The sequence below is a fragment of the Equus caballus genome, chromosome 27, assembly GCF_041296265.1.
Source record: "Equus caballus isolate H_3958 breed thoroughbred chromosome 27, TB-T2T, whole genome shotgun sequence".
In the NCBI taxonomy this organism is placed as follows: domain Eukaryota; kingdom Metazoa; phylum Chordata; class Mammalia; order Perissodactyla; family Equidae; genus Equus; species Equus caballus.
The window spans coordinates 31,945,552-31,970,731 of NC_091710.1; the positions used below are offsets into that span (position 1 = coordinate 31,945,552).

The window sequence follows — 25,180 nt, forward strand, 5'->3', positions numbered from 1 at the left end:
TCAGTTTACCAAGTGAACCCTAGAGATTAATGTTATATCTTTTAAATGTTCTCTAAGTATTCTTACATAATAGTTAATCAGTGTTACTTTTCATAGTTTCAAAATTTTTTATCCAGATGGCTTCCCATCCTCCAAAGTTAATTCGCAAAGATGGGGATGGGGTGAGAGGAAGAGAGCTGTGGTTTATTGAGCAGCTGCTATATGCCTGGTGCTTTAAATATTTCTCTAATTTAATCCTCTCCACAATTTTGTTAGCTTGGAATCACTAACTCTTATAGATCAGATCAGAGAAACCTCAGAGAAGATTTTAGTTTTTAAAAAACTTTTTATTATGGAAGAAGTTAAACATATAAAAAAGTAGTCATATTAGTATAATGAACTTCCATGTACCATCAGCTACCCTCAACAATTAACACACAATGTTGTTTTGTCTATACTCTCACCCACTTCCCTCCACCTCCCATATTATTTTGAAGAAAATTCAAGACAATTTTTCATCTTTAATATTTCAGTATGTTTCTAAAAGTATTCTTAGAAATAACATAGCCATAGTACATTTATCACACCCCCAAAATAATGCTTTAATACCATCATATATGAATCATTGTTCAAATTTCCAATTGTCCCATAAATGTCACTTATTTTATGGTTTGTTTGAATAAGGATCCAAATCAGATTGACACATTGCTATTGGTAGGTCTCAGAGACATTTTAAGAAACTGCCTCTTATCATTTAGATCTCAGCTCAGATGGTAGCTTCTCAGAACCTTTCCTGGACATCCTGTTTATTATAGCACTTGAAATCATATTACCTTGTTGTCTTCTTGAGAGCACTTATTGATCTTAACTATATTATTTGTTGGCTTTCTCTCCCACTAGAATGTAAGTTAGTACAACCTTTTATGTTTTGTTCACCACAGTCTAGAACTGTACATAGCAAATGACGGGATGTCAAATGCCAGAAATTCTCTTGTTAAGGTAATTAGTGACCTTTATATTGCAAAGTCCAAAGGTCACTTTTTGATTCAAACTTTCAACAACAGTGCACACTGTTGACCATTCTCTTTTTCTCTCAACTACCACACCACTACTCTCCTGGTTTTTTTTGTACCTCACAAGAGGTTACTTTTCAGACTCTTTCTAGGATCTTCTTCTGCTCAAGGTTCAAATGACAGTGTTCTCTTCGTTTGGTCCTGGGACTCCTTTGCCACATCAAATCGTCTCCCTATGCATTGTATCACTTCCTGTGGCATTAAATACTTTCTTCATTTTGATAACATAATTACCAAGTTTACCTTAGCTTTGAAATTCAGACTTGTATATCCAAGTGTCTATTTGACCTGTTTACCTGGATGCGTAATGGTCACCTCAAACATAGCATGTTGAGAACAAAATTCTCTATTACCTTTATTCCAATCCTGCTCAGTTCTACTCCAAGCTGCCACTGTTCTGCCTCCTCTTGTTCCAATTTTCCCCTAATTTACATTGCTTCAATTATACTGGCCTGTTTTCTTCTCCCAACCCTGGAATTTTGTTTTATTCACTGCCGTATCTCCAGAACGGTGCCTGGCAGGTGCTGTTAGGTACTGGTAGGTGCTCGATGTATAAAGGTATTGGTTGAATTGGTGAATGACTGTTCCTCAAAACACAGAGCTAGGGCTTTTGCATTTACTGTTCCCCAGGCCATGAAGGCTCTTATGGCTGGTTCTTTCTCATTATTCAGGTCTCACGCTTCAAAATCACTTTCTCAGCAAAGCCCTGCCTGAAGTTGCCTCTCGGTCTCTATTGTCTAACCCTGTTTTATTTTAATCAATGCCTTTATCGCTGCCTATTATCTTTGTTTATTACTTTATTATTTAATGTGGTTTATCCTATCCTGCTTCAGTGTAAGCCCCATGAGCACAGGGACCTTGTCTGTATCCTCCGGGCCTGAAACAGTGCCTGGCACACATTAGGCATTCAACCTCTATTTGTTGAATGAATGAATGAATGAGAGAAACTCACGCCTGTCAGACCTCAAGGATAATGCCTGGGCACTCTTAGAACTGTTTTCTCTGACCTGGTTCTTTAGGTAGTAGTTTTTCCTGATATTTTGTAGTCTTACTGCCTCCGCTTACAAGGAAATACAGTATGTATGTAAAGGTTCTGAGCTCCTGAAATCTGACAATATATTTCCATGCTATTTTTCGCCCAAACCTCTGCATTTAGCAAACGGTAACAGAACACGAATCACGTGCCAGGCGCTATGCTAGATGCTGAAGACATGAAGTTGAATAAGGCACAGTAACTTCCCGCGGGAAGGTTACTGAGGTTTTGGAAACACATAAGTTGACTACACTTAAATTTCGCGTTGCGACCGATGGTTTCAATTTCTCCGAGGGCTGCAGGTCTGAGACCACACACCGCAAACCAACACCCTGCCCTCGGCCCCGCCCACAGCCTCTGCGTCCGGCCCTTGGCCCCGCCTTCAACGGCGGCGCCCCGCCTCAGGCCCCGCCCACTGTCGCGGTGAGCCCCAGGGGCGGGGCCCGCAGCGTCCACTCCCGTGCCCCCACGCGCCGCAGCGGCGGTGACGTGACACTGGCGCACGGAGCTTTGCTGCGGTTGCGGGTCCGTAGCTGCCGGCGCCTGTTCCCTGCTGCGCTGCCGTGGCCCTCGCCGTCGCTGCGCGGTGGCGCGCGGATTTCCGCAGCTCGGGTCCTGGCCCCGCGCGCCGTCCACACCGAGCGCCATGGCCGCGGCCGGCGGGCCGGAAGCAGCCGGGCCCTGCCCTCGCCTCAGCCTCCTTTTGCTTCTGCTGATCGCAGGCCCTGCCCTGGGCTGGAGCGACCCTGGTGAGTGGTGTCCTCACTCGCCCCTTCCTGCTGCCTTCAGCCGGCGCTGAGAGGCCCCGCGGGCGACCCGTTCCGTTCGCCGCCCCTTGAGCCCTTCTACCGGAATTCCTTACTTCCATCTTCTCCCTTCATCTGCGCGCTGCCTGGCCCCTTTGCTCTCCCAGACGTCCTCCGGACGAGGGGAACTGTTGGGGAGTGGGCGGGGCTGGACGACTCCGTATTCGTAACATCCCCTTTCTCCCTTCTCTGGACTCCCAGAATTTGTCCACTTTCTCCTTTCTTGGGCTACAGCCTTCATCCCTGAGTTTGACTGGAAAGCTCGACACTCACCTGCGCGTCTTGCTTTGTTGTTATGACTGTCTGATGTCATCGTCGCGGACTGTTGTCATGGCTGCCTGTTGGTATGGCTGGCAGTGGCCGTGGCTCCGGCAGGCTCTGAGTCACACTCAGTGGACAGGGCTGCAAACCTTGTAGGTAGGTTAGCAGAATCACAGACTGTGCTATTTATGTGAGCAGAACTCATGCTTCTTATTCTGACCATTACGGTGAAGTACATTGCAGTACGCCGGCTTTCCCCTTGTTTATTCACCGTACACTAGAATTTAGAACATATTTGCATCTTATTTTTTGTGTGTGTGATGGTACATGATAAGTGACTTCTAGGAAAAAGTTTCTTTTATATCACTGTGTTATTGGAATTGTCGAAAGAACTTTTATAGAATCAGTAATATTTCTGTGTAACTAATATATATGTGTATATGTATATACACACACACCTACAAACAGTTTCATTTTAGTAAACGATGGCATGCTGTTAAATTGGAATTATGTAAAAACTGACTTTGAAACAAAACATTTTTGGTTGGGGAGTAAAGATGTTAAGATGTGGAAAGTGTACCAATATTGCATTGTGATTTGGTGATAGGAAATGCCCATGTTTTTGAACCTAAGCAACAGGTTTATTTCTATAATTTTCTGTTTTATTCCTAAGTACTGAAATGAGAGAGAAGATGCTGTTTGCCGGTACTTGAGTTTGAGTAACTCATTTGATGTGGATGTTTTATTACTAATAAATAAAAAGCCATGTTGGATTTAAATGTACATTTTCCTTATGTATTCCTAGAAAGTTGTATGTAAATAGGAGACTTTGGTCAGAATTATAATTTAAAAACTGGAATGAAACATTAGTTAATTGAACTCTCACAAGTCTTAAATAAAAAAGGACGTTTACAGAGTCAGGGGAATTAAAAAAAAAAAAAGAGGAACCAAATTTAAATAAATAGTGAACTGCTTCTTGGTAGCTCTTAGTCTGCCTACTATAAGACTGTTGTTCTGGAACAGAAAGCACCAAAATATTTTGCAGGGTAACCACAATCAATTTTCATAAATTATACTTTAAGTTTACCTAGAGGAACTGTTTTATAAAGGTGTTTTATTGGGTTAACTTTTAGCAAGTCCTTTGGTAAAGTAATAGTCACTCCCTAATTTGTCTTTTCTTTTGACTTTGGATGCACTTTGTCTTTAGCTAACATAGGAGCAATAATTTGTCTGGAAAAAAATAGTACCGGTTCTAAAGAGATTACCTAGGAATTTTCAGAATTTATTGAGTTAGTCTTATATTTAAGTCACTCTTCTGGGTATTGGGTGTATAGCAAGTGTCTGCCTCCAAGGAGTTTACATCTGTTTAGGAGAAATAGACAGTAAACAAATAAACATGTAGATAGCATTTCATATTGTGAAGAGTGGTATGGACGATGATAAAACAGGGTGAGCAGGACAGAGTGTGCAGGCAGAACTAGGGCCTTTCAAAACATTGGTTAGGAAAGAACTTGCTGTTAAGGTGACATTTGCTCAGAAACCTGAAGCAGAAGGAGGAGTAAATGACCTGCTATGACTTGTATTTTGAGACTATAGGAGGTAGTGGGGAAGCTGGGAGGCCACTGCCTGTACAGTGGGTTCCAAGAGTGGTGCTGGTTTGGGACAGAGGAGAAGCAGTGGAGTTGGTGAGAGTGGTTGGATTCTCTTCTCACCTATTTTGATGGAACTCACGGGATATTCTGGTGGATTAGATGTAGGGATGAGAGGAGGAGAGAAGTCAAAGATGACTCCAAGGTTTTTGACCTGAGTGACGAGAAGGGTAGAGTTACTATTTCCTGAGACGTGGAAGATTTGGGGAAAATCAGGTTTGGGGAGTTTGATTTTGTTCATCTTAAGTTTGAGACCTGCAAGTGGATTTCGATTTGTGAGTCTGGACTCCAGGGAACTCTGTGTGTCCCTTGATTGATGTAACTAGTGGGTGTGAGCATTTTGTTCTTAGACCTTGATTTAGTTCAGGCTGCTGTAACAAAACACCATAGACTAGCTAGCTTAAACAAGCATTTATTTCTCATTCTGAAAGCTGGGAAGTCCAAGATCAAGCTGCCAGCATATTCGGTGTCTGTTGAGGCCCCTCCTGGTTTGCAGATGGCTGTCTTCTCATTATGTCTTCAGTGGCAGAGAGAGAGGCTTCTGGTCTCTTCCTCTTCTTTCAAGACCACTAATTCCATCATGGGGCCTCTATCCTCACCACCTTGTCTAAAAGTAATCACCTCTCAAAGGCCTTGCCTCTGAACACCATCATATCGGGGATTAGGGCTTCAACGTATGAATTTTGAGGGACACAAAACACAGCAACCTTTAGGACTGCTAGGGAGGAAAGATGCTGTAGGGTTATGGTAAAAATACCCCATGTGTATATAGCACTGTAAACATTCTCAGTAATATTTATCGTGCTTGATCACTTATTGTGTGTCAAGTACTCGGCTAGATAATTTTAGTAAATCATGTCTAAACTTCACAACCAGTTTTAAGGTTGACATTATTGGCATAATTTTATAGGTGAGGAAACTTCTACACAGATAAATTAGGTGACTTGGCCAAAGTCATGTAGCAAGTTGGTGACAGGAATTTGCTTCACTGTTCTTTGCGCTATCTCAACCCTGCCACAATACATCCAAGTTATTGTGATTCCTGTTATTTAGTCTGATTTTGTAAACAATTGAACATTTTCATTGTTCATAGTTTTTTATGTATGAGGAGGTAGTTTGGGTTTAATATAGCATATTTTATTTTAATATAATTCTTTGAAATTTTAGGTCTTCAGCCCATGTGGAATGAAGTTTTTGTATAGCTTTTGGTGGATTTCTTCCAGCAGTATAGTCAGTGATGCCAGGGTCATTTATTAAAGAAGCTATCCTTTTTACACTAAGTCAAAAAGCCCACTTTATCTTATATTGAATTCCCACATATATCAGGATTTATTTCTAGACTTTCTTTTGTTTCACATTTCTCTTGTCTCTTTCTGTTCCAATTCCAAACATTTTGATTACAGTAATTTTATAGTAAGCTTTATTATCTGGTAAAGCAATGCATTCTTTTTAAAAAAGTTTTTGGCTATTTATAGACATTAATTTTTTCATAGGACCTTTAACATAATTTCTTTCCAGTTCCAAAAAAAAAAACTCAATTGAGTTCCTGGTTGGAAGTGCATTAAATTTATTTAGGTCTTATTATATTTATATATAATATATATATTTATATAATTATATATATATTTTACATATATCATATATTGATCTTAAGTTTATTTCTAGATATTTTATGTATGTAGTCACTAATTTGATATAGGCTTTACATTTTCATTTCTAATTGGATGTTATAGGTATAGAAAAAGCTGTTGACTTTTGGAAATTGATAAAATATCAAGCTATTTTATCAAATTCTAACAGTGTTGTCTTTTGAGAAATTGTCTTGAATTTCGTAGGTCCAGAGACTCTCAATACAATGTTATTTCTTCTACTCTTTGCACTAAGAGAGACAGACACTATTGAATGATTACTCAGAAGCCATTCTCTACCTTCTTGGTTTCCATGTAAATACTGGAAAAGCCAAATACTCCTTTTGTTACTGGACCAAATGCAGGCCTCTTCTTGGTGAGTTAAATCAAACTGCACCAGAAGTAGTTGTCTCACAGAGCAGAAATTTTATTTGTGGCATGTGGCAAAGAAAGTGGAGATGATAGGGAGTAGTTTCACAAATCTATGGCTCTCTGAGCTTGGGGATGTAGGGACCTTTATTTGGGGTAGGAAATGAATATTCAAAGGGGAAGTTTCATCATCACATGTAGAGGTGGGCATAAGCTTGCACATGTGTGGTTTGAAATCATGCTTTTACATACATTGTATGATCTAAAAATGGCTGCTTCACCCCTCCCAGAGGAGGATAGTTTAGGACCTTAATGAGGGCAGGTTACTTTAGTATAACTCTCTGCCTGTCTGCACAGGTGTCATTCTTGTGGTTGCCGTCTGGACTGGTCTGGCCTGGTTCAGAGTGGATGGGTTTAGAGAGGTTGTCGCCTAGAGCTTCTTCCTGGAACATAGTTGAAATCACTTAAGCTTAAAACCCCAAAGAAAGGAACATTTGCACCTTTTAACAAGACAAGAGAATTAGGTCAAACACATGAAAAAGGTTAGAGTTTAGGCAATACAAGAGAAGTGAGTTAGGGTCCATGGCTAGTGACAATTTTACTGGAACCCCTTGATGCTAAGTCATTCTAGTCAGACTACTAGAGGAATTCTGGGAGAGATATTTTAAATTTTGATGAAAATTATCAATCTTTTGATATTCTTTGTTTTCTTTCAACACTTAAAAAAAAAAGTTGAAACATTTTAATGTAAATTTTGGGCTTCATGACAGGCCACTGCTAAATCCTTCAATATTCACCTTTATTTTTAAAAAAAGGAAGTTTTCCCTACATGGTAGAAATAACATTATACCTAACAAAATTAATTCTAATTTCATAATATCAGCTAATTACCCATTCCATATTTGGATATCAAAGTTGTCCCTAATGTGTCTAAGCTAGTTTGTTGAAACCAGGACCCAATCCTGGACCATGCATCACATCTGATTGTGTTATCTTGTAAGTCTTTTTAAATGTAGAACAATCCCTTTTTTTCATGCTGCTGCTTTGCTGAAGGGATTGGGCCAGCTGTCTTTTAACATCCTACCTTCTAGATATTCTGTTTTCTCATGGTGTCTAGCTTGTTTTTTTCTTGCCTGTATTTCTAGTAAACTGGATGTTAGATCTGATTGATTAGATTCATATTAAATACTTTTGGGGACTACATCACAGGAGAGCCTATAATATCAACTTGTTCTACCATTAGCCATGCCAAGATTGGCTGGTGGATTAAAATGGTCTTCCCTCTCCCTTGTGAAGTTTCATTTTTCTGGTTTGTGACTAGAAAGCAATCTGTGTAATGTTACTTGGCAGCACACCAATATTCGTTCACTTAATGAATTTAAAACTAATTAATCCTTGTCTGAATCAGTTTCTTTAGGGGCTGTAAAATTAAAATGATCATTTTTCGAATTGTCATTTATTCTAAATTTATTAGCTGGCATTCTTTAGTAAAGTTGAAATTTCCCTTATCAACTGAGGCTATTTCAGATTGTAGTTCCTGCTGGAAAGTCAGGATAAATATTTAATTTTTAATCCTTAATTACCGATTTTCAAAGTAAGGAGGTAATTGGGTAGCCACTTTAAGTAGCGACAAATGAGGTTTTGGTGTTCGCTGAGTGTTATTATGGATTCTTGGATTTTCATAGATTGAGCATGATTTGATCAACCACGGTCATTATCTTGCTGGTCAGTCTTTGCTTTTCAGACCTTCCCCATCCGAGGCTCATAACGTATTCCGTTGTGCTTTATTCCAGTATTTTTAATTTGTTGTATGTTTTTAACCATCAGGGATTAATTTTTGTACATGGTATAAGATAGAGATCTAACTACCCCTGCCTGCCCATGGATAGTCTCTTGTCCCAGTATTACTTTTTGACTGATTGGTTCTTCTTTCTCTATATTGAAACGCCACTTTAGTCATATACTAAATTTTCCTATACCCATGAGTCTCTGTTTCTGGGTACTTGTTTCATTGATCAATTTTTCTAATCCTGTGCCAATACTATACTGTTTATGTTACTATAGATTTCATGATCTGTTCTGATATCTATAGCCCAAATTTTCTTTCTTTGTTGGTTTCTTCAAATAGTCTCAGCAGTTTTTCTACATTTTCACACTTAAGTTTTGGACTCAATTTTCAGGATTCAAAGAAGTATTCTGTTGGTATTTTGATCAGGATTTCATTGACTTTATAGATTAATTTGGAGAGAATTGGCGATTTGCTATGTGGTATTCCCATCTATGTATATCATGCAAGTTTCCATTTATGATTTTCACATTTTATGTATTGAAGTAAAGTTTGTAGTTTTCTACAGAGCAGTTTTAGGTACTGCTTTTCTATTTTACAAAGAACCATCTTTCTTTTTAGTTTTTTCACTTTTTTAAATTCTAAGATTTTTATCTTTAGTTATTCCCTCTTATTTTATTTTGATTTATTTTTTCTGATTTCTTAGCATGAAAACCTAGCTCATTTATGTCCAACTTAAAAACAATAAAAATGTCTAGTCTGTAAATATTCCTCTATCCCTTATAGATTTTGGCTTTTTAAAAAAACTTATATCAGAGCCTGAAGTTTACAGAAATGTTTTCATTGGACCGAATCACTTTGCAATTTTAAAACCTGAATGGCTTTAGTTGGCATTTGAATTCTCCATTTAGCACAAGCCCTACCACTTCCTGCCCTTAGCCACCTTCATCCAGTGACTGTACATATATTTTAGATATCTGAGTGGCACTTGAAGGCATTTGAGTTTGCAAGCCCAATTCTAAATTTTTTTTTCCCCTATGTTTGGCACCTGAGCTAACAACTGTTGCCAATATTCTTTTTTTTTTTTCCTTGCTTTTTCTCCCCAAGTCCCCCCAGTACATAGTTGTATATCTTAGTTGTGGGTCCTTCTAGTTGTGGCATGTGGGATGCCACCTCAGCATGGCCTGACGAGTGGTGCCATGTTTGCGCCCAGGATCTGAACCAGTGAAACCCTGGACCGCTGAAGTGGAGCCTGCGAACTTAACCGCTCAGCCAAGGGGCAGCCCCTAAATTTGTTTTGATATCCTTTTGCTGCAAACGTTATGTTTCTTATTTTCCAATTAAGTTATTTTCAGTCACCTTTTTATTATTTTATATTTTGTTACATTATTTTATGTAATTATGTTTCTTATTTTATTGCATTTTGATGAGGCAATGTGGCTGGTAACTCTCAGCCTAGTCAAATTTATTAAGTTCTTTTTTGGTAAATAAGTATAAATAGGATCTGTATCTACTGATATGAAGGAATGTCCATGATATATGGTTAAGTGAAAAAGCCATATGAACAGTAATGTGCACTGTATGATTCAATTTTTACAAAAATAAACTAATAAAAATCAACCCTGTATATATCTCTGTTAGAGTGAGCAAGATATAGGTACTTACCAGGCTGTTAATTTTTATCACAGAAGGGTGAAATTGGAGGAAGAGTAGGGTTTGCTTTTCAAGAGGAAAAGGTATTACTTTTAGATTAAAAAAAAATCATGAAACATATCATATATAAAGTATAAGCATAAGTAAAACATATATGTATAGTTTAAAGAAGAATAATGACGTGAACACCAGTGTACTCCCACCCAGTTAAGAGAAAGAATTCTCTATGTTCCTTTCTAAGCACATTCCTTTTCCCAGAGGTGATCACTTTCCTGACTTCTGAATGAATAATTTTCTTATTTTAGTTTTTCTACCCATGTGTGCGGTAACACTCTAAAAGTTTTTGAGAAACTCACTAGCTGTTTTTCTAGCAGTGTAAAGAGAGTCTCTTGCTTCCTAAGATTTTAAGAGCCTATCTGAGGAAGTTGCTGGGGAAAGTCATGGGAAACAGGGGCTCACCATAATTAGGGCATCTGTTGAGGGCTCTTGTGGTCCAGGTGCTGAACATCTAGCAGAAGTATGGTCAGAGGTAGTGGGTTGCTCTGTGTCTTTTGCTTCTGTGCTTACCATGGTCTATCTGAGCACTCAGGAATAGGTTAAAGCTAGAATGCTTCTGTGGGGTGACATGAGTGTCCCCAGCTGACCCAAGGGAGCAGGATGTGAAGTTAAAAAGAGGAACTTTCTCAGCTAAAGGTGAAAACAAACCAAATACAGATAAAAACCAAAGCTAGGGTCACCTGGGCACTCTGTCCTCAGGTGTAAAAGAGATGGTACAGTAGCAGTGGGGATCTTTTGCTGGCAGCCCTCATGTCTTTGGAGCAGTATGTACTCATCCTGTGTGGACTTGTTGCCCTGACTGGTCCACGGCTGTCATCCTGGTACCTTCGTTCGTCATTCTCCTTGGGATTCCCTTTGTCCCTCTGTATACCATTATTTTTTTCTTTACTTCTCTGATTTTCATGTCTTTCTCTTTGTTTATTTGTGTTTTCTCTTAGTGGTGAAAAGCTTCTAGAATCTTAGTGAGAATGGATACCTGGGAGATAAATCTTTTGAAACCTTTAGATACCTGAAAATTCTATCCTCCTGCTTGAGTGACAATCTGGGATTCTATACCCAGCCAAAGTTTTTCCATTAGAGTTTTTGAAGACATTTCTCCATTTTCTTCTTCTATCCTGTTGAGAGAGCAGAAGCTTTTCTAATTCTTAATCTTTTGTATGTGACCTGTTTTTCCCCTTTTCCTCTGGCAGTTTTTGTCTACAGTGTTCTAAGATTTTATGATATGCCTTTCTGTGGGTCTCTTTTGAGGCCTGGGTCTTTATTGAGTCTTTCGATATGACAACTCATGTCCTTCAGTTGTGGGAACTTTTGAATTGTATCGGTGAGTTATCTTATCTGATTTCTCTGCTCTTTCTTTCTGGAACCCCTGTTGGATTTTTGGACTTCCTGAACTGGTCCTGCAATTTTCTGTTTTTTCCACTCCTACTTTCCGTCTTTTTGCTCTACTTGCTAGATTTTCTTACCTTTAACTTTGAACATTTCTACTGAGTTTTTCATCTCAGCTGCCCTGTTTTTAATTTCCAAGAGCTCTTATTTTGTTCTCTGAGTGTTCCTTTAAAAAAATGATTGTTTCATGAATATAATGTTTTCCTTTATCTCTCTGAGAATATCATAACTTTAACTTTTTTTTTTAAAAGTTTTCTTCTCCCTGTACAATCTCTCTTTCCTCCAAATTGTTTTGTTTTGTCCTGGTTGCTGTATTCTGTGTTGGGGGCTTTCCTCGTATTTTTAGTAATCCTTGCCTGTCTGCTCGTGATTAAGGGTGTGAACCAAAAAGCCAATTAGAAGCCATCAGTATGTGTGGTTGGTGCTTTTGGATTTTGAGCTTTACTGTGGGGTGACCTTGTGCCTGTAGGGTTACTTGGCTGGTCCTTTTTTGGAGGGAAGTCTTGATGTCAGTGTATTTTTCTTATTGGTTAGATTGTAAAGAGAATAGACTTCCAGTCTCTCATTCAGAGGGCAGAGGAGTGGTTGCTGGCATTTTGTGAGCCATGCTGGGAAAGAGGTCTGTGCTTTCAGCATTTCAGCGTTCAGACACTTTTGAAAGTATTTCCTGTGCCAAAAGTTTTATTAGGATGAATCTTTCTGTGTTTGATAAGATAGTTATTATCTGTTCATCTGTGTTCTTACTGTTTCAGACAGAATTGTTGCAGGATGTAAAAGCACTTACCCTCCACTATGACTACTATACCACTTCCTGTAGTTACTTGGGCTTCCTGTTATGTCTTTATACCCATGGCCTCTAATGTGCCAGGTATGCCTCAGTGCAGAGCCCTTGAGTCTCCAGACATTTTCCTGGGTGCAGAAGGGGCAGGTGCAGCAGCATAGAGCTGGGGAGAGGAGATGGGAGTGTAGCTTCTTTGTAAGTAGCTTTCACCTTGTACTCTTATTTTAGGTATCTCCAGTTCAAGAGTTTCCATTTCCTGTTCCTTTTAGGGATTCTATTATGTATGTCAGGCTGGTTCTCAGTTTTTCCCCCTGCTGGTCTGGCATTTGACTTTTTCTTAGGTTTGGTCATCGACCACTGGTCCATCTGCTTTCACCTTCCAAAATTGTTGCCATCTCCTTTTCTATTTTACCTAATCTTGTTCGTTCACATCACCAAGACCATCCATTTGTTGTAGTTTTAGTGGAATTTGGGAGGCAGCAAATTTGGCTAATTTGACAGGTTGAATATAGGGAGTTGGATGCTATACACTGTCAGTGAGACCCAGAGCCCCCATGACTGTGCTTGCCAGCCAAAGGACAGAGCACTTAAATCTAAGTTTAAGGGCTGCACTCCAGACCTTGCTTGAATCCCTCTGGTTGGCAGAACCGAAATCGCTTTTGGCAACTGTAGCCGCAGGAGGTTTGGGGGTTCTTGTAGCTTTGCAAGAAGGCGTACAAGTTTGAGGGTGAAATGGATGTTGAGTGAACCAGTCCAGAGCCAGTCATAACCCAAGGGTCATAAGTAGGAAGACTATTGATTTTCCAATAATACTTTAATGTTCATTTAGGTACATGAATGCCAGACGTAATTTCATTGTTTTGACTTATTTTTAAGCCTCTTTGTCAATGTGATTTTCAATTTGTGAAATAGTTTAAACATTTTTAATTTTTAAAATTGTGAGATATTTTAAATATTTAAACATACAGAAGTGCACAGTGAACTCGCATGCACTCCCCACCCTATTTTATTAAACCTTCACATTTTACCCTATTTGTAGCAAATCACCCTCCCCCTTCCCCAAAGAATTAAACCATTAGAGAGAGAGCTAAAGTCTCTTCTCTCCCTCTCTTCTCAGAGGTGCTTATCTGAATTTGGTGTTTAATCATTCCTGTGCATGTTTTCATACTATCATTTTATATATATATGTATATGCATATATGTATAGACATTAACAATATGTTACTGTTTTGCTGGTTTTCCAGGTTTATATAAAGCTATCATACTAAACATTCTGCAGCTTGCATTTTGCTTAATATGTTTTTACTATTTCTAATCTGAAGCATGAGTTCTAGTTCACTCATTTTAACTGCTGTAGAATATTCCACTGTGCAAATAGGCCAAAATTTTATTAATCCATTCACCTCTTGACAGACATTTGTCATTAAATGTGCTTCAGGAACATTCAGGTATACTTTTTGCCCTTTTAATTAACCATTACTGTTGCCATATAGTAGTACAACCTTTCAGGTTAATGAACTTTTTGTTTTGATTTTGTAAAAGTTATATAGAACTTGTGATATAGAAGCAATTTGGGAGGCATCCAGCCTGAAATGAAGGGAAGCTTTAAAGGTGTGACCATCTGGATTTTGGGCAGAAGCCCTGGGCAGTGTTGGGATGGCTTTGGGAAACTCTTTCATCTTTTCTTTCTTACTCGTCTCCTCAAAAGACGAGAAAGACACTTTTGAAAGTATTTGCTATGCCAGGAGTTTTATTAGGATGAATCTTTCTGTGTTTGACAATGTATTTACTATCTGTTCCTTTATGTTCTTTCTGTTTCAGACAGAATATTGTTACGGGATATAAAAGCTCTTACCCTCCACTATGACCGCTATACCACCTCCCGTAGACTGGATCCAATCCCACAGTTGAGATGTGTTGGAGGCACAGCTGGATGTGATTCTTACACCCCAAAAGTCATACAGTGTCAGAACAAAGGCTGGGATGGTTATGATGTACAGGTAAAATTCATTATGTTGATGGTATTTTAAATGGAATTTTTATTCAATAAAGTGTTTATTGGCACATTAATCAGTATTTTTGAGAAGCACATGTAGAAAGTCTCAGGTTAACCTAAGATATGTCGGTATAAATTCTCTGGAAGAACATCCTCCAAAAGAAATGAACTGATTTAAAAGCCTAGAAAGAGTCTTTTTAATTTTTGTACCATGAATTTCTTCTAAGACATTAGTAAATTTCCAAAATTTTTTATGTACTTGGGGGTGGGGGTAAAGGATCTCTTCTGGTTGTCATTTTCCTGTCATTCCCCAAAGAATACCAGCCTACCCTTAAGAAATAAAGTTAAGATGATCAGGAATGAGAGATTGTAAGTAGTGTGAGTACACGTATCCGTACTGTGTTTCAATACCGTACTTGATTTTGAAATTGTTCTAGAACTGAGGGTGGTTACTTCTGAGTGAAAGCATTTCAGTGGGCTTTATTTATTGTCTTTGAGACCCTGGCATTTTATACTTAGGGCAGAACATTTCCTTGAAATTTAATATGCTCTAGAAATGGAATAGAGTTTATTAAATAAATTCAGTTTAAATCACTACTAATATGTTTCTCCTTTATATTCTGCCTGCTTTCAAAAAGGATTTGAGATGGCTGGTTATTAGGCAAGAATGTTGTGTTGACTATTTCCCCTTCCATCAGAATGATATTCTTGTTTGATAGAACCTTTATGCATGGGCTGTGCAATTCAGAGAGTTCATATTTACTGGATGGTACTTATTTCACAATATTTTTTCCCAGTATTGCTCATTGAATCATAGACTCATCTGGTTAAAGCAAAAGTCCCACTCTCATTTTACTTTTAAGTTACTTTTACAGTCTTGATGGAAAAGACACTAATGGTGAAGTCATTCGTTCATATTAAATTTGTAGTATACAAAAATAAGATGGAGTCCCAACCCTCAGACTCTCTTCCTAGTTGGAGAGATAAGACAAGCACTCGGGTTAAATGTAGACGCCAGCAAAGTGCTGTAAAGTCATGTGCAGTTGGAGAGATTGGGGGAGGCTTAAAGGAGAAGGTATGTGCTGTGTTAGGAAGGACGGATAAGATTTTTAGAGCTGAAGAGATAGCGAAGAGAACAGCGTGAGCAAAGAAGTATAGAGGATATCAACATTGACTTATGTTCAGTACCAGGAGAGAGCCTCTTCCAATTTCCAGAGTTTAAATATAATAATTGGAAGCCACTTTTAGTATACACTATTAAGGAAATGACAATTAACTTGAACTACCAGTAGAGATTTAGCTTGTTTTATTTACCTAAATCAGCAAGCTTATCAACCTTCCTTCAAATAAAATTATTTAAAAATAAAATAGAGTAGCAACAACAACAAAAGAAAAAAATTGTATATTATCCAAATGAAAAATTTTGGAGCTTCAAAGGACACCATCAAGAAAGTGAAATGACAGCCCATGCAATGAAAAAAAAGTTTAGCAAATCATATATCTGATAGGGGACTTGTTCAAATCTAGAATATATAAAGAACTGTTACAACTTAGTAAGAGGTCAAATAACCAAATTTAAAAATGGGCAAAACATCTGTCTAGACGTTCCTCCAAAGAACATATGCAAATGGCCTATAAACACTTGAAAAAATGTTCAGCATCATTAGCCATCAGGGAAATACAAGTCAAACCACAATAAGATTATCAATTCACACCCAATAGGATGGCTATACTCAAAAAGACAAGAGAATAACAAATGTTGGTGAGGTTGTGGAGAAACTCATGCCCTTCTGTTAGGTGTGTAAAATGGTGCAGCTGCTTTGGAAAACTGTCTGGAAGTTCCTCAGAGGGTTAAACACAGAGTTGCCATATGCCCCAGTCATTCCACTCCTGGGTGTATACCCCAGAGAAATGAAAACATATGTCCACACAAAAAGCATAAACGTTTGTAGCAGCGTTATTCATAACAGCCAAAAAGTAGAAACAATCCAAATGTGCATTATTGATGAATGAATAAGCAAAATGTGGTATATCCATAAAATGGAATATTATTCAGCCATAAAAAGGAATGAAGTACTAATACATGCTGCAACGTGTGTGAACCTTGAAAACATTGTGCTAAATGAAAGAAGCCAGTCACATAGGACCACAGATTGTATGATTCCAATTTATATGACGTGTCCAGAATAGGGAAATCCATAGAGACTGATGGCAGATTTAGGGGGAAATAGAGAATGAATGCTCATGATATGAGATTTCTTTTTGGGGTGATGAAAATATCCTAAAATTGTGATGATGGCTGCACAACTCTGTGAATATACTGAAAACCATTGAAGTGGGTGAATGTGGTATGTGAATTATATCTCAATAAAGCTGTTATAAAAAAATAGTGTATCTGGAGTTTGAGAGAGGAGGATAATTTGTCCAAAAACTTACAGAAAGGCAGTAGAACCAATCAAATCTATTTTAGCTTGAGTCTCTTTAAATGTTGTTAAAGAAGCATATTACCATTCAGCTCAAAATATGATTATAGAATTTAAACTAAATTTGGGGGTTTTTTAAGGTAAAAATTTTTGAAGCTAGTACAGATTCTTTTTGCATTTTTCTAGTGGTTAAGATTTGTCACTCTAACCCCTGAGGCCTGGGTTCGTTTCCCGGTCAGGGAACCACACCACCCATCTGTCACTTGTCATACTGTGGTGGCTGTGTGTTGCTGTGATGTTGAAAGCTGTACCACCATTATTTCAGATACCAGCAGGGTCACCCATGGTGGACAAATTTTAGTGGAGCTTCCAGACTAAGACAAGAAGAAGGAGCTGGCCAGTTAGGACCTTGGAAAGTTAGGCCATGGTTTTATAAAATTTGTGTAGAAAGTTTTTATCAGAATGTTGTATACTATCTTTGATACTGTATGAAGATAACAGATCTTCATATGTGATGCTGATTTTTGAGCCTTAACATTAAAAAAAACCCCTCTATTTTTAAAGAAAGCATCTTGAGCAGTGGCAAAAGGTGACATTTAAAAAATTTGCTTAAAATTTAGAAATTATGAAATACTTAATATGTACAAAAGAATTCCTTACATGTATAAATGAGGAATAAGGAACAGTAATAAAATAAACAGTCGTGTACCCATCACCCAGCTTAAGAAGTAGGACAGTAGCATCACCAGTGTCTTTGAAGCTTCTGATTTGCCCTCCCCTCAACACAGAATTACTCATTGTCCTGAATTTTATCATTCCTTTACTTCATTTTACACTTTTATGACCGCTATATAGCTCAAATAATATATATTAACTGAAAAAAATCTTTTTGGTTCTAATAACCTATTTGTACTTTTCTTCGCAGTGGGAATGTAAGACCGATTTAGACATTGCATACAAATTTGGAAAAACCGTGGTGAGCTGTGAAGGCTATGAATCCTCTGAAGACCAGTATGTACTGAGAGGTTCCTGTGGCTTGGAGTATAACTTAGATTACACGGAACTTGGCCTGAAGAAACTGAGAGAGTCTGGAAAAAACCATGGCTTTAACTCTTTCTCTAATTATTATAATAAGCTGTACTCCCCAGATTCCTCTGGCATGAGTGGATTGATTACCATCGTGGTGCTCCTTGCTATTGCCTTTGGAGTTTATAAGTTGTTCCTTAGTGATGGTCAAGATTCTCCTCCACCGTATTCTGAGTATCCGCCGTATTCCCATCCTTATCAGAGATTCACTAGCTCATCAGGACCCCCTCCCGCGGGCTTTAAGTCTGAGTTCACAGGTACGTTTCCCCAGGCAATGGCAGTAAGCAGGGTAGACGTGAGGTAGGGAATCCTCTGCTGGTTTCTGAAATAGAAAATGGTTACATTGGGAAACCAAAGCAAATTTGTCTTCTGATTTTTTTTGTTTACTTTCAACTTTTTTACCTCTTCTGTTCTGTTTCTCTATAAGGATAATTGTGATTACTGTTTTAAGGATGCATCATTCAATTGTTAGTCATCTTAATCAGAAAAACTTGATCAGATTTGGTAATAAGTATTTACCTTGAACTCTATCTCACACCATAAACAAAAATTTATTAATTAAGTATTAAAGATCTTAACATAAAAGGTAAAACAATTAAGCTTCCAGAAGGAAACATAGGAAAATATTTGTTATGATCATGAGATAGGCAAAAATTTCTTAGAACACAAAAAGTACCAGCCATAAAAGAAAAGATAGATAAATTAGACTTTATTACATTAAGAATGTCTAGTCATCAAAAGAAAACTTTAAGAGAGTGAAAAGGCAAACCAGAAACTGGGAGAAGATATTTGTAAAGCATATTTCCAACAAGGGACATGTATCTAGAATATATAAAGAACTCCCACAAATCTGAGAAAAGACAGACAACCCAATTTTAAAAATGGGTGGAGGCCTTGAACAGGCATTTTATAATACAAGAAGATATCCAGGTATCCAATAAAAATATGAAAAGGTGCTCAGCATCATTAGTCTTCAGGAAAAGGCATATTAAAACCACACTGAGTTCATTATTAACCACCGTATAACCACCATAATGGCTAACATTAAAAAGACAGGGTAGGAGCTGGCCCCGTGGCTGAGTGGTTAAGTTCGTGTGCTCTGCTTTGGCGCCCCAGAGTTGTGCCAGTTTGGATCCTGGGCACGGACATGGCACCGCTCATCAAGCCAGCTGGGGCAGCGTCCCACATAGCAGAGCCAGAAGGACCTACAATTAGATTATACAACTATGTGCTGGGGGGCTTTGGGGAGAAGAACAACAACAACAACAAAAAAATGGAGTACCAAGTGATGGCAAGGATGTGGTCACCTGGGACTTGCTGGTAGAAGTTAAAATGGTAAAATACTTTGGAAGACTGTCAGTATCTACTAAAACTAGACATCCACCTAGCCCATGACCCAGCAATTCCATTCCTAAATACATACCTCAGAGAAATGCATGCATATATGCACAAAAAGACAGGCACAAGAATGTTCATAGCAGTTTTATTTACAACGGCCAAAAACTGGAAATAGAATGTCCATAAACGTTAGACTGAGACAAATTGTGATTGTTTTCACACAATGGAATACTGTACATCAGTCTAAAAAAAGCAAAAGCTGATATGTGCAGTAGTGGGAGTTGGCTCTCACAGACATAATGATAAACCAGACATAAAAGAGTACCTACTATATGATTCTATTTATAGCAAGTTCAGGAATGGGTAAAACTATAGTATGGGGAGAGAATTCAGAGTAACGCTTATCTCTGATGTGGGTGAGTGAGTGTCTATTGGGAATTGTCATGAGGTAGCCTTCTGGGGTGCTAGAAACGTCTTAATGATGCGGGTAGTGGTTACATGCATGCATACGTATGTACAAATTTGTTATGCTGTACACGTAAGGTTAGCATGCTTTCTGTTATGTATATTACATATTTAAGAAAAACTGCCTCTGAGCAGAAGATAGTTTTTGGTCCCTTTAAAACCTGACTTCTCAGCTGATACAAACACCTGGCTGCCTCCACTTGGATTCCTCCATTAGACACTCAAGGACAGCTATCAGCTAGAGCTTTTAGAGATGTTCACAAGGCAGAAAGGAAGTAACTCTGACAAGTGGGGTCATCTTCTAGTAGCCGATCTTGAGCAGGGCAAATGTGTCCTTATAGGAAGCAACCCCTGGCCTCTGTCCTGCAATATATCCCTCCCTTTCCATGGCTGTGGAAAAGGTGGTCCTTAGCTATAAACCAATATTTCATGAATACAGTTTTTGAATACAACTTGTTTATAAGTTGAGGCGTGAGTATTATTAATAAATAGTACAGATGAAATACCTGAAATGTCATGTTATCTTTGGTTTTGTAGACTATGTTTTGTTTGAGTGAGGATGCATAATAAATCATTTTTATTTCTAGGACCGCATGGTGCAGCTTCGGGTTTTGGCAGTGCTTTCACGGGACAACAAGGATATGCCAATTCAGGGCCAGGGTTCTGGACTGGCTTGGGAACTGGAGGAATATTAGGATATTTGTTTGGCAGCAACAGGTAGGTTTTGCATTTATCTCACTTGCTGTTCACTTCAGCTTTTCATTCCAGGCTTCTTTGTTTTGCTCACAGTTTGACTGGATTTGGCTTTGTTAAGGAAAGTAAATTATGATGACATTACCGTATTAAACTAGGTTCTCTGGGGATGGGCAAGGTACATGATATGTGCTTTGATCAGTATTATATGTGTTATTTTCTTTCATATGTCATCCTTATAGATATGGGATTGGGAACATACTGTTGACATCAAAGTCAAAGGCAAGAAGGCAGGAAAGAACACGACATTTGGGGAACAGTTAGCAGTCTGGTTTGGTGGGAGAATGATAGAAGCAAGAGTGGAAAGAGCTTGGGACCAGATTTTCTATTGTCTTCAGTGTCAATGGTAGTTTAATAAACTTAAAATCTAAATGATTTTTATTTGTGTGTGAATTCAGAAAGAAAGAGCCTTTATTCCCTCATTTTCTTCCCTCATAGTGGTGCCATTAACAATGACAGAAACGTGAAACAGTATTTCATGTTAATTCTAATCTACCAGCACACTGAGGAAAACACACTTGACAAAAGATTTTTTTTCTGATGGTTTAAAAATAGGAAGGTATTTAAAAATCATAGTGATGAGAAGATGCCTGACACACTGTTATGTCTCGATAGAGCAGCAACCCCCTTTTCAGACTCCTGGTATCACCCATCCTGTCCTTCCTCGTCCTCCAGCATGTGGAACAGCCGGGCTTACTCACCACTTCGCAGAGGCCCAGGTTATTCAGCAAGTTCAAACTCAGAGACAAGAACCAGGACAGCATCAGGTAAGAGCAAAAATGTTGACGTTCATGGGGCCTCCCTGTGGCCGAGTGGTTAAATTTGCGCCCTCCACTTTGGCGGCCCTGGGCTTTCCTGGTTTGGATCTTGGGTGGGGACATGGCACTGCTCATCAGGCCATGCTGAGGTGGCGTCCCACATAGCACAGCCAGAAGGACCTACAACTAGAATACACAACTATGGAGTGGGGAGCTTTGGGGAGAAGAAAAAGAAAGAGGGAAAAACAAAAGAAGAAGATTGGCAACAGATGTTAGCTCAGGTGCCAATCTTTAAAGAAAAAAAAATATGGATGTTCCTGTTACAGAGCAATAAAAAGTACAGAAATGGTTTGGGAACTTAAGATGACTAACTATATATTTAACCATCACAGTTTTACTTGGTATACCCACCAGGAATGTTAATTGCACAAGTAACTGAGATTAAAATGTAATTCAGATTTATTCTTTCCTCTCACTTCTGTTCTTTAAAAATCAAACAGGGATTTGTTTTAGACTCACTTCTACCACTAACTGAGGTTTTAACTTAAGCTTTCCTGGACATGTTTCCACATGTGTTTAATTCTGTGATATCTAGGGATCCTGTAAGCTCTAAAACGGAATTTTCTAGGTGAAGTTTGAACTTTTTAAATTCAGTAAAACTCAAAGAATGTATTGAGCTATACTTTAAATACTTTTCAAAAATTTGACTGTAATGTTTATTGCTGTTACAAGAAAATTTTGTGAAAAGTAAAGCTATAAAAAACAAGTAACTATTTGGAGTTAAACCTTGAGCTTATTAGCAGGGACTGGGATGTAGTGGGTAGTGAGCAGCACTGGATTGCTGTGGATTGCATTTGTCTTCTTCAGTAGCGGGAAGTTATAGAATAATGATTAATTCTTGAAATTGATAAAAAAATTATTTAAATATGCTTTGAAATGTGAGAGTGGAATTCTCATAGTGCTGGTGTGAGTATAAATGGATACAATCACTTTGAAAAACTGTTTGGCATTACCTACTAAAATTGAACATAAGCACACTCCAGACCCAGCAGTTTCACTCTCAGGTATATAGCACCAGAAATGCATACATGTGCACCCTGAAAGATAAGTACAAGAGTGCTGATAGCATCCTTATTCATAGTAGCCTGCACCTGTAGAAACCCACATATCTGTCAGCAGTAAAATGGATGAGTACTTTGAGTGATAGTCACAAAGTGGAATACTGTGCAACAGTGAGAATGAACCAACAGTTGTATGCTGTAATGTGGACAGATCTACCAAATATAAAGAAAGAAGCCAGACACAGAAGAATATATACCACATGATTGCAACATTCATATTTTATAAGTATACATGTTTAAAAACAAGCAAAACTAACCTTAGCCTCCATTGGTCTCTGCGGTTTTGTCTGGGACTTTGAGTATTGCCTGTACCACATTGTCCTCACCATAGAAACCATTAGTTTGGTGCTGGCGCCGTGGCCGAGTGGTTAAGTTCGCGCGCTCCGCTGCAGGCGGCCCAGTGTTTCGTTGGTTCGAATCCTGGGCGCAGACATGGCACTGCTCATCAAACCACGCTGAGGCAGCGTCCCACATGCCACAACGAGAAGGACCCACGACGAAGAGTTTACAACTATGTACCCGGGGGCTTTGGGGAGAAAAAGGAAAAAATAAAATCTTTAAAAAAAAAAAAGAAAGAAACCATTGGTTTCCTGAGCAAAGGTTATTTACAGCAAGCATGTGTGCGTGTAGTGGACTTGATGATGATTAGGTGATTGGGAGGGCTGTGGTGGGCAGAGGTTGCGCTGTGTCCTGCATAGCCCTGGTCCACCCGGCGGCTCACTTTCTCCTTTCCTCCTATCTCTCTTACTCATTTGCTCATAATAAACATGTATTACTGTTGTAATTTTATAAGCAATTCTAATGCATTTAAAAAAACTAATAGAAGTTTAACTTTTCTCATTCTAGGATATGGTGGTACTAGAAGACGATAAGAAAGTGAAAAGTTCAAGTCCAACACTGGATGCAAAATTTCTGATTTTTCATCACTTTCTCTTAAAAAAAAGTGCTACCTACTAACAACTGGGGAAAGGGCATATTCAAAAGTCCTGTGGTGTTTTGTCTTGTATAGCTTTTTGTATTCTGTTATTTGAGGCTAGAATTGGTACATGAGAAGTATGTGAGTGTAACATGCAGAGGTGAATTACAGTTTTTGGAAGTGAGGATTCCTGTGGAATGCTGAAAGTGTATTGTTTAATGTCTAAAACCTGTGATGCTGTAAGAAGCATTAAGAATGAAGGCTTTATACGAATAGGTTCTCAGTACAAAAAGTTTCAATCTTAGATGGTTTTAGTTGGTGAGTCATTACTTCGTAGAAACAATAATAATCTATTTGGTCTTTATTACTTGGTGTTTGCTGTTCTTCAAACATTTAAACCAAGCTTTAAACTACTGATTATACTAATGTGTGGGTTTTGATCACTTTAGAGCTTAGGAGCTTTGAGTCCTTCAGTGGGTGGTGGGGTTCTGGTAAGTGAGAATTACCTTTTTTAGGAAAAGGTAGAAAGTCAGTATCTGGAAGATTGTTGGGAATGATTTTGTGCTGACAAAAATGCTTGAAACCTCCCTATTCATTTCTTAAGAAAGAGGTGAAGTTCAGATGCTTTGACAAAGGTCTTTTAATAGCAAAAGCATGTACTTCTCTGTGGAATCTCAAGTATCGTTGTAGCAATCTGTTTCAATCTTACATTAAAATGACAGAAAACATAAAAAAAAACAAGTGGTTTTATTCTCATTCTTTCTAACAGCCTTGACACTAATTGGTGTTACTTTTTTACCCTTTTTCCCAGTGGAAAAGGGGTTCATGCAGAAGTTCTGTCTCCCTGAACAATAATTTCCCATGGTAGTTTTGCCTTAACTACCAGTCACTTGGTAAATATTTTCAAAAAAGTAATTTAAAGTGGTGTAGAAGGAAGCCTCTGCTAAAAAAGTTGCTTTAAAAAAAAAAAAAAATCTCTAGCTCTCAAAGATTGCACAGTCTGTATGAGTTAAACTCTGTGACCCGAGAGTCTCATTTTTACCTTTTGGGAACCATTTAAAAACAAACAGACCCTTGTTTAGACTTTAAAATGTGATTTAGGGAGTAGTTGAAAGGGTATTGTGAATAGAACTATTCTTTCTCCATCGGTAAAACTTGGTAGAAGTTTTAATTTATGTTACGGAGGAGACACCATTTTCTTCAGGAATGTTGCAGTAGATCCTTACCCATTTTCCTGAGTAGAAGGAGATGGAATAAGAGAGAATCCAGTTTATTGCCTTTTTCCCCATTTGCTTATTGTTTAGGGTTTTGATTTGTTTATTTTTGCTACAAGAGTTGATAATCTTGTATTGAGTATGTTTTACTTGGAGAGCAAAGTAAAAAAATTTGTTAATTAAAAACTGCCATAGATTGGGCCGGTGATAGTGATCTGCATATTTAATTTGCTGTTCTGAAACACTGTGTTCAGATTTCTACTTGAACACGTTATTGCAGGTCACTGGGATTATAAGATAATGAGTGAACCTAGTGTTGGTGGCTCTCAGATTACTAATCCCAGGAGCCCGAGGGCTGTTGTTGGATGCCTCTCAGAGGCTACCTGGAGGGAAGGAAGCTGAGCGTGTGGAGCTCAAGGTCCTCCCCCCACCCCCACTGGACTGTTCCTCTTTTATCTGTTGTATGTTTATACTTCCTTGTTATTTATGGGAAAGATTATGGGCTGTCACTTCCAAAATCTAAGACTCAGAGAATGAAAGACAGTACAACTGGGTCCCATTAGGCAGTTGATGGCCCGTGATAGGAATTGCTGCCAGGGAAGGTGGGGTACTTCAGCTGGGAGCTTGGTGTGCCTGGTTGAGAAGGCTT

At 38.4% G+C, this 25,180-nt stretch overlaps 1 protein-coding gene across 3 annotated transcripts; it reads left to right on the forward strand.

Moving 5' to 3' along the window:
- Positions 1-2,435: 2,435 nt before the first annotated feature.
- Positions 2,436-24,055, forward strand: SARAF (store-operated calcium entry associated regulatory factor). Of its 3 annotated transcripts, none has more exons than XM_023630551.2 (6): positions 2,436-2,834; positions 14,283-14,461; positions 17,806-18,223; positions 20,357-20,486; positions 21,138-21,289; positions 23,248-24,055. In XM_023630551.2, exons 1-6 carry the CDS (start codon positions 2,732-2,734, stop codon positions 23,271-23,273), a joined length of 1,008 nt encoding a protein of 335 aa, XP_023486319.1. In that variant the 5' UTR covers positions 2,436-2,731; the 3' UTR covers positions 23,274-24,055. The 3 variants fall into 3 exon arrangements, with proteins under 3 accessions (XP_023486319.1, XP_023486321.1, XP_023486320.1); XM_023630553.2 differs by having other exon boundaries at positions 2,445-2,834; positions 21,198-21,289; XM_023630552.2 differs by having other exon boundaries at positions 2,484-2,834; positions 21,143-21,289.
- Positions 24,056-25,180: the final 1,125 nt, after the last annotated feature.

Excerpts from the sequence above, each read along its gene's own strand:
- SARAF (XM_023630551.2), top strand. The coding sequence starts at position 2,732 with ATGGCCGCGGCCGGCGGGCCGGAAGCAGCCGGGCCCTGCCCTCGCCTC. Across the intron at positions 2,835-14,282 it reads CCTGGGCTGGAGCGACCCTG|ACAGAATATTGTTACGGGAT; the intron begins GTGAGTGGTGTC and ends TTTCTGTTTCAG. Across the intron at positions 18,224-20,356 it reads CTTTAAGTCTGAGTTCACAG|GACCGCATGGTGCAGCTTCG; the intron begins GTACGTTTCCCC and ends TTTTATTTCTAG.